General features: G+C 37.7%; 1 protein-coding gene across 2 annotated transcripts in view; it reads right to left on the bottom strand.

The window, feature by feature from the left end:
• Positions 1-4,926: 4,926 nt before the first annotated feature.
• Positions 4,927-10,256, bottom strand: part of LOC311279022 (leucine-rich repeat transmembrane neuronal protein 4) — a 124,654-nt gene continuing 119,324 nt past the window's right edge. For both annotated transcript variants that reach the window (XM_084390251.1, XM_084390250.1), the window contains exon 3: positions 4,927-7,486. Coding sequence is in view for 1 of the 2 variants with exons in the window: in XM_084390250.1 (XP_084246376.1) it covers positions 7,265-7,486 (222 nt within the window). In the remaining variant the exon portion in view is untranslated. The remainder of the gene's footprint in view (positions 7,487-10,256) is intronic.

Raw genomic sequence — 10,256 nt, 5'->3', positions numbered from 1 at the left:
AATTTCACATTTGAATACACATTCATCTTTCCAGCGGTGAGATATCCCTTTAAGGTGACTGCTATGTTAATATGATCCATTTCGAGTAGTTTTTTCTTTTGAAATTTTGCTCCTGGTTTCTTGTCATGTGACTTCCTTGCCCTCATGTGATCATGTCTTGTGCTTAGGCTGCGTTCAGCCCCGACAAAAAGTTGCAAAAGCGTTGAACACCCTGGTCTGATGATGCAAGAGTTGCAACTATGGCAGCGGAGTAGGCCATTCTTTTTTGAAGAATTTTTGGAGCCTGATTAAATCGGTATAAATACGTGTTTAATACTGCAAAATACGCTCAGTGTTACAGTCACTGCCCTTGCCGTCCAGAATAAAAGAGAACATCCCAATTGAGTGAAGGGATTTGTGGAAACTGTGGTTCCTAATTATTGTGATCCAACATTTGCCTGAAAAGACAAACATTTCAGGTGAAGGATAATCCACTTCTGACTCCAAGACTGTGTTATGATATATATGACCTTATTATTTTTACTGTGAGTTTTAGGCTTATCATTATTGCTGATGCTATATTTTTACAATAAAACTCTATCTTCAGTTGTTGCGTATACCAAGCTGCAGAGGACACATTTGTAAATGACTTTACTTGGACCCATGGTGCGAGCTGTCTCTTTAATACCGCATGGTTTATATACATGTTGCTGCTGATTGGCTGACATTTTTGACACACCCACCAAACAAGAGAAAACGTATCTCAAATCCCGGTGCACACGTTTCCAGGAAACATGTAGTTCAACCTAGAAACCGTATAAACGTTGCACACCGGTTTGAGCTTGAACGTGCCCCTAGTCTCATGTGTCATGTTCTGATTGGTTCCCTTGTTTCATGTGTCAAGTTCTCATTGGTTCTTGGTTCATCCATTCTGTTTCATCATTGGTTCATTGTGTTCAGGTGTTTCTTGTTGGTCATTAGTCCTTGCGTGTACGTTGTCTTTTGTCTAGCTTTAATGGTGTAACCTGCCTTTTGTTTTTTGTTTACTTTGGATGATCTTCAATAAAACTGCACATGAGTTCGTCAAACTTTCTTTCAGTTGAATTGTTACAGATCCAATCCATATGCTTGCATTTTTTCTGTGAAACATAAAATAATAAATTCTGAATTCTGAGTTCCAAAAACAACACTAAAACGCAAAAAGATCATAAAATGAGTTGAAATGACCCTTTTTAAGTATAAGTTTGTGCAAGGAACATCCCAAATTAAGTGTATTAATACAAAATCCACAAAACCTTTGAAATCTCTTTAACAATTTACAATAAGGCATCATTTGTTGACATTAGTTAATGCATAGCAACATATTTTTAAAGCATTTATTAATGGTTGTTAATGTTAGTTAATAAAATATCTAATTGTTCAGTGTTTTTTTTTTTTTTCATGTTCATAGTGCATTAACAAATGTTAACCAATATGTCTTTGGATTTAAAAAATACAAATAAATTAGTAAATGACTACCATTGACTAAGATTAATAAATGCTTTATTGCTCATTGTTAATGGTATCGAATAGGCAGATAACTAATGCTAACAAATGAAACCTTATTGTAAACTACAACCAAAAACTTTCTCTTTATGTTCCATGGAAAAACAGTATACAGTTTTGGAACATCATGAGTAAACGGTGGCAATTTGTATTCTCGCTGGAACTGTGTTCTAGAATGTAGTTCAAAGGGCTCAAATATCCCCGCATGTTCTTTCTGTCAAACTCTTGCATGCAGCATCGCTTTTAAACACAGTTATGAGGCAAATTTACAAACAAACTGACTTCTGAACGGGCGCACTGTGCCGTAATGAAAGAAAGGCCTCATTTTGTAAAACTGTGATGTGGTTTCGGAGCCATCGGGGGCAAAACCTAAGCCGTGTTAAAAGCCTTGACTACTGTATCAGCTCCATTTGGCTTGTGATCATCTCTGCCGATACCGGAGCATAACAGACAGTGTGGAACTCAGATGAAAGTGTCAGGATTTCAAACGGTAGCTTTCATAGAGAATAATCAATCTTAATGTTTTGCATGGTGCTGTGGGTACATAAACCAAGAAATGATAAACATCGCACCAATTATTTAAGGTGATATCTATGACATCAGTCGCCATTTTATGGGAAGATGAAAGCAACATAAGATAAGAATGTTCCATTACAATCAGTAAAACATTGTATGAGTTGTGCGAGAGAAATTCAGACGGCATGCATAATGCAAGTAGGAAGATGAGGGGGAAATCATATATTGAATAAATTCAGAAACAACAAAGCTTTGATTTTTCCCTGTTCTGTGTCACATAAAGTGCCAAAAGAACAATGAAAACCAAACAAAACAAGAAGTGTTTTCTTGTATGCATGCCACTCTGGTCATGTCATTTTTCATTGCAAAATAAATAAATACCTGATTATTGCTGTTTTTATTTCATTGTATGAATTTGAGATTTTTTAAAAATGTATTTGATAGAAGTCTCTTATGTTCTGCAAGGCTGCATTCATATATATATATATAAAAAAAATACATTAAAAGCTATAATATTGTGAAATATCAAACAACTGTTTTCTATTTGAAAATATTTTAAAGCGTAATTTATTCCTGTGATCAAAGCTGAATTTTCAGCATCATTACTCCAGCCTTCAGTGTCATATGATCCTTCAGAAATTAGATACATTATTAAATATATTATATAAGATATAAATTATATATGTATATTTTCACTGTAAAACAAAGTCTGTAAGAATAGGGTAAAATGTACTGTGTAATTATGAAGGAATTTTTTATTTTATTTTTTTTACAGGTGTTTTACCTGTAGTTTGAATTATGCATGTCATTAAGGGTTAACGGAAATGTCCGTAAAATGACTGGATAATGTTATTTTTTACAGTGAGTCTCAGTTAAAAACTTGCTACATTTAGCACTGAACTATATTATCTTTTTTTCTTCTTCTTTTTTTTTTTTTTTAAGCTTGGCTGTTGCATAAAGTCTTTTATCAGTCACTTAGTTTGACGAATATGAGTTTCAAAGCAGCTTCCCCATCACTTCTGTACATGAGTTTCATCAGTCGGGCAGCTAGTCGAAGTTTTATCTGAGTTTCACCAAGGTCTTAAGCTGAACGTTTCTCCTCATACATCACTCTCACATTAAAAAGGATTCACTGTGGCACGGCGGTCATGTTTTCGCAGAGATACAGGCTCTTGAATTAGTCTCTGTCTTCTCATGAGATGGAGGAGGATAACCAGGTCATTCTGGAAATACTGTGACAAACACCCCTTGAATTTTGTGATCTCAAACTGTCCCCACCACACAGTGTTGGTACACTCTTAAAAATACAGGTTTCAAATGATGCCAGGAGAACCATATTTGGATCTTTCAGTGAACAGCTGTGCGAAGAACATTTAATAAAATCTGAAGAACCTCTTTTCCGTGAATGAAATGGTCCCATTGATGTTAAACGTTTTTCATGGATCCATCAAATACCCTTTCTTTTTGAGAGTGTAGAGGAAAGAAACTCTTTGTTCGATTCTAACAATGTACTTGTTTGTCCAAACGGCTGAGAAACATGATGATGAAGCAATACTGCGCCAGGAACTTCTGTCCGCTCTTCTTCAAAACTAGGTCCTGTGAATAAAGCAGAGGCAAATTGAAATCTAATCGTCAACAGGGACGGGGCTGTTACTCCCTATATAGTACGTAAGATATTTGTTAGCATGCTGCTGTTAAGGGCTTGAACATCTTTACTAGACGGGCTCTTTTCTCTTCGGTCCTCTCGGCTCACGGCTGCTTTGCACCATTGACGACTCTTTCCCAGAGGAATAAAACTTAATGGGCGAAGAATTCGAGAATTCTCAGAAGTCTCAGGGCGAGAGCCTAAATGTCAAATTGAGCGAGTACAAGCGTCTATGATTGAAGGTGATCAAACTGACAGCACAAAGCCAGAGGTTTTGATGGATGCACACGCTATAATGAAGTGTAAAAGATGAAACGCCGTATTGAATGTGGAGGAATACATAACCATTCATCACCGACATGCCGTTTGTGCTTTTAACTTTACCGGAGCGTACTTCTGCTTCCTTAATGTTCAGGATTTGTGCATTTTAAACTTGCTGCATTCATTTGCTATGGGTATTTTTCCTCTGTTTCTAAATTGAATGACTGAATGCATGAGAATTAATATTTAAAAGGGTTGGAGGAGGATAACCAGGTCGTTCTGGAAATACTATGACAAACACCCCTTGAATTTTGTGATCTCAAACATTCCCCAGCACAAAGTGTTGGTACACTCTTAAAAATACAGGTTTCCACAGTGATGCCATCTAGCAGTGATGCCAAACAGCTAAATGTTGCGCGACACACTCCTTTAACTTCTTTTATATCATTGCTAACATTCAATTGGCGTGATTCATCATCAGATTCATTGTTTTAAAACGGAAAAACTATTTTTATGACCCTATAATCTACACAAATGAACGTAGATGCTTATAGCTATGCAAGCTCAATTTAAATGAGTCAGAACTCATTCACAACTTTTAATGCAGCAATTACACGTTGCAGTAATGCAGCATGAATTTCTGTCTTCTTCTACCTTTCAGGTCAAATGTTGTCATGCCGGAGAGAGAGTTTGAAGAGAATCTTGCAGAGGAATTTTATAGCTACTTGAAACAGACTAATTGCACAAATATTTTACGGGAAATATTATTGTGCACGGCCACAGTAACAAAATAATGGGCTTTCTAAGGGATATTTGCATAATAACATCTGGTTGAACTTTCTATGGCTTCGAAAAAACAACAAGATGTTCAACAGTGCAAAAACACATAAACAGCCACCATGTCTTTATACTCTACGTTTATAAGAGCATGTTATGCATAGATCAACGTCCTCAAAACAGAGAAAATAAGAGACGGACAGGCGTATTAAAAAAAACAAATTTACGCTTTATAACTGTTGAATAGACAAAATGAAATATATCGACCTCATTGCTAAGATACAGGAAAACACAGTCAAATGCTTAAAATAATCATCACAATCTTGGCATCAGAACTGAAACGGGTCATTCCGCTCTACAGACACAAGTATTGCATTGAAGGGGTCGGGATAATGTAAAATGTAAAAGTATATACTAGTTATCTTCTTTTTTTTTCTCACATAAATACTGGTATAAAAACATTTGGTTGGAAAATCACTGTAATCATTATTAGTGGACAGGTGTTTGACGCACCGTGCCACTTGACAGATGCTTCGAACATATGTTGCAATTATGTAAAATCGCAAAGGAAAGTAAAATTTTTTGAAACCAATGTTCTTTTTAAACAGCAGGCTAATATTCAAACACAGCCATCTTCTCTTTCTTTTTCCGTTCACCCTTTCAGTTCATGCACTCGCGCTAACACACACACACACACACACACACACACACGCACACACAGAATGCATGTTCACTTCCTCCTGGATTAAAGATAAGGCTCCTCTTCCTGGTAACAAGATTGTGTTTCTGTAGAAGCAAAGACATCCTTGTTTTAATTTACATATGTACAAGACAAGTAGTCCAGTCTGGGAAGAGCTTCCTCCCAATTTACAGCGTCTCTAGGTCACTCCAATGGTCTTTATTTGTACAGTTCCAGCTGGAATGTGAGTTGTGGCAAAACAGAAAGAAAAGGAATCCATTTCCATGTCATTTAATGGATCGTCCAGGCCTCTGCGAAATACGGCACAATGTCCAAAGGCGGTGTTACATGGAACAAAGGGGCAAGATGATGATGGTTAACAGTTTATGGTACTAACGTAGTACACTGTAGCATACATCCACTTTCTTAATGGGTACGTAAAGGAAGCGACCAATAAACAAAAACAAGTTGTTTTAATTGTTAATTTCCACGTGTCCTCGATTTCCATTCTGTTAATCTGTAAAATGCTTTTTACAAAAAAAAAAAAACTCCCTCCAGGAAGTGACATCGTTTTGTAGGGAAACAACATCCTGCCTGATAAACTTTTAAAAGACAATTTCGAAAAAGTATCATCGTCATGTAAACTTTCTTGCCATGGTAAAAATAATAATCATGTTATATTTACTGCAAGTTTTCATGTCCCCTAAAACACGTTGTTTTACTTGTTAATTGTCCCGTGTCCACGACTTTCCATTCTGTTAGTTATTGGTAAAATGCTTTTTACAAATGAAAAAAAAGAAAAGTTGCTTAATGATATATTTAAAAAAATATCATTCTCATGGAAAATGTCTTGGTATTGTTATATTAATTATGTTTTAAGTGCCTGATCTTGACCTGATTGTCTTCAAGACCATTTTATTGAAATAAATTAAACTACCACAAAGTCAAGGCCTAACAGGAACGACCCTGGTGTTAACATCCTATACTGTAAGTGAAAGGAAACTCAAAGTGAACACCTCACAGATTGTGTCAGACATTTCCCACAGTCGGTGTAAAACAGCGCTGATAAATGATGTCACAGCTGTCAGTGATTTCAGCACGGCATGATGGAGTCTTTCATCATAATACCAAACCATCAAGACTCGTTTGAAAGATTTACAATAGAGAAGCCGTCAAGTGAGGGTCATATTATCATTTACAATTCAAATTCGCCAGCTCACCTTGAGGAATTAAATTTGGGAAATTTTATATAAAGCAATTATCGCTGACTTCATGGGGCAGGAGTCCTTCTGAAAGGCCTTATTAGAAAGAGATAAAAGAGATTTTTTTTTTTTTTTTTTTTTTTTAGCTCAGAACCTGCTCAGAAATTCCTTTGCTTGCTGCTGCTCGGGTTTCTTGAATCCGTGACGGCGTTTTACTTTTAATTACTTCGGGTAACATTTAGTTACCAATGTTTGCTTTTTCAAAGTATGCATGCTCTTGAGTCAATAAAGGCCTTGATGTTTAATTCTCGCTTGAGACGTTTCGCATGATGCTTTTGAAACATTTAGAGGGCCGAGCTCACAAAAAGCCTAAAGCATCCGGATAAAATGCTCCCCCACCCCCCTAAAAAAACATCCTGTTAGATTATTCCAAACACATCGATCGTACAGTACAATGATGATCCTTGCGAATGACAAACCAGAGTGCGTTTTAACCCACTTCACGACACAGACAGAGTCGATCCTGTCCTCTCCTGTGAGTCTGTAGTCCATCACACTGGCCCATATATCTCTACATCAGTCTCGTGGTGGGTTCATGTTGAGGGTAGAGCGTAGGCCCTCCGGGGACATCCAGGCGACAGGGGCGAGTCCATCTCCGGCTCACTGCGGGAGGGTGCGGATATCTGACAGAGGGGCTGCAGGCACGGAAGGAAGGAGGCCAGCGGACGGGACGGCGCAGCTTTCTCGTGCCCCCAGCCCCTCCAGGGCCTGGGACGGGGGCTCAAAGCCCCTGTTCATGTGCAGGGACTGGTGAGCCTGGCAGTAGTCCACGAAGGGCTGCTCATACCTGTAGAACGCCAATGTGCCCATCTGTTGAGGGGCCTGAGAGACAGAAAAGACAAAGAGGAACATGGTTAGAATTAACGCTGTGTTCCATAGAGAGAACTGCTCTAGGATCAATGATGCAGGCTGTATCTCGTATATGGTGTTGCAAAAAATACTATTAATTTAATCAGGCATTCAATTTCAGTCATTATAGATTTCATGAATAATTTATTTGTAAAAAATAAAATAATATATATATATATATATATATATATATACATCAATACAATTAGGAAAAAAATATTTTTTATCCAATAATAAAATAATATATATATATATATATATATATACATCAATACAATTAGGAAAAAAATATTTTTTATCCAATAATAATAATAATAACGTAATAATTCAATCATGGTAATTTTCATGAGTAATGAATTTGTTTTATAAATCTAAAAAAATAACATTAATAAAAGTAATAAATATATATGAATATTATATTTATTATTTATGTGTATAGTACAGTGTACAGTTTCGTACACATACATAATAAATATAAAATTACATTTGGATCCTGGCCGTTTTGTGACGTATTCATGTAAAAACACTTTTATATCTTGAAAGAATGTAAATAGACAGGGAAAAAATAGGATATGGATCTGTGCCTTAGTGTAAATGCAGCCTTAAATTGTGGCAGTGTCCAACCGAGTGCAGCGTGCACGGATAAAACCCATCTAAAGTGTGTGAAATGTATTTTCAGTGGACTGCAAATGAGTTCCCCTCTCTCGTAAGAGGCCCATGAGCTCTGCAATCAACCCCATAAATACATTCTCCATTTGCAGCAACAGGCCAATCAAAAGTTTAACACACAGCAAATGCAATGAGATTGGCAAGCCGGCCACCCGCTCACTGACTACAACGGAGCCAATACAACGAGCATTCGCAAATAACAAGAAATGCATCTGACAGGTGGAGAATGCTAATATTGTTAGATATGGCATAAAGATCAGAAGATCACACTGAAAGTGAAAAGAGTGTGCGGTCGTTTCAGTAATTAACAACACATTCAGATTCAGATTTTTCCCTCCAACAACCTTCACAAAAGAAAGCCTAATTACTCCTTTGAGTCTAATTTGGATGTAATTAGTACCTTTGCAAAGCAAAATGTGATAACATCGTTTAGAGTTCATCATTAGGGTAACCAGGGCTCCTAAATGAACCTTTTTATCACTTGTGCAAGAGGTATTGTAACATGTCAAACATGCTTTTTATCAGACGACAGTGATGCTGCAATAGAAACACTGAATGGAAATGATATGCCTACTACAGCGCAGAAGTAAAAATGTACACTCATTACCTTAAAGGGACAGTGCACCCATAATGAACATTTGTGGAAAACAAAATAATTGTTTTGGAAAACGGAAATGCACCTTAACCTGTCCATATGACTTGTGTGGTATATTCAAAATCATGTACTTGACGGACGGACGGACGGACAGACAGATAGACAGACAGACAGACAGACAGACAGACAGATAGACAGATAGATATATAGAACAAGTTAATGGTAGATGTTACCAAGTGAAGCAAAAGCTTTTAAAGTGTACTGTACATTATATACAATTTCCAGCCGAGGATTTGTAAACCTTTTCCATTCTTCCCTGAGTATGTGTGTGTGTGTGTGTGTGTGTGTGTGTGTGTTGTTGCTGGGAAATTGAGGATAGCTAGCCGTACTGACATTTAAAGCACGGAAAACATGGCACAGACAGGGTTTAGCACACACAGATGCACAGATCTTCATAAGCGGCATCTGAACATGGCATCGGTTGGCCGGCCGCTCTGTAGACCTGATTTATATGCGGTCCCGGGCTCTAGAGAGAAAGCACTTACATACCACTGCTTTTATTCTCTTAAATGGAGGGCTTGACTCCATTAAGTGGAGATCACTTATTACATTACAGCCATTTTGCTGATACGGCGCGTTTGGCTTCCGCCATCCCAACCTCTGCCTCACTGCTGCTTTGAATTGTATATAATTATGTGCTAATTAAGTAATATTAGCTCCTGACTGTTTTAAAGGAAGCAGACCCCAGCAATAATGCGTGAGATAAGCAGGTAAGTTTGCGTACAACGAACTGCACAGGTTAATGCTTAGTTCTTAGCTTGTTAAAGGAACGTTCTGAAAGAAAATAGCTGGCGATGAAGACACTAATGATAAATGCAACCTGCGACGTAATGACTGGTGAGAAATGTTCTAATGGCGACGCCACTAATGTGGACAGGGAGCGATATAATGGTATCGTCAATTACACTTTTTAATTGCATCACAAGAACAAGTTCCTCTGAGCGATTAAGAAAGATAAAGGAGCATCGTTTGATCGCTAAGAGAACTGAAACGCAATCTGTTGCGTTTGATTAGCAGCGCATTCACCATCTGTGAACTCTCTAAACCGATTGCGTTAAACTCGCGGACGCTAACGCCATGCAAACAGAGAGAAGAGACGAATTGTCCAGAGATCATGGTGCATGTTCCATCAGCCCACAATTGGATTGTGCTGCATTACCCAACAGAAGACAGATCGATTTACAACGAATGCTTGTCAGATTAAATACGGCCCCTCCCTCTCAGCCGCAATGACGGCGACTGAGATATGTTTATGAAATTCACTTTAGGAAGTGGCCAAAGGACTGTGTGTGTCCGTAATGGCACTCCATTTGTGCGTTTGTTTCCGTTTCCCATCCTGCTTCATACAGCACATTACGGCATTTGTAGGTACACTGGCACCAAAAAGTGTTCAGAGACTTAAAAGAAATGTCAGTGCAT

The sequence above is a fragment of the Rutilus rutilus genome, assembly GCF_951802725.1.
Source record: "Rutilus rutilus genome assembly, chromosome: 19".
Classification (NCBI taxonomy): Eukaryota; Metazoa; Chordata; class Actinopteri; order Cypriniformes; family Leuciscidae; genus Rutilus; species Rutilus rutilus.
Note: the sequence above shows the minus strand (reverse complement) of the source record. Positions and strands in the feature narration are given on the sequence as shown.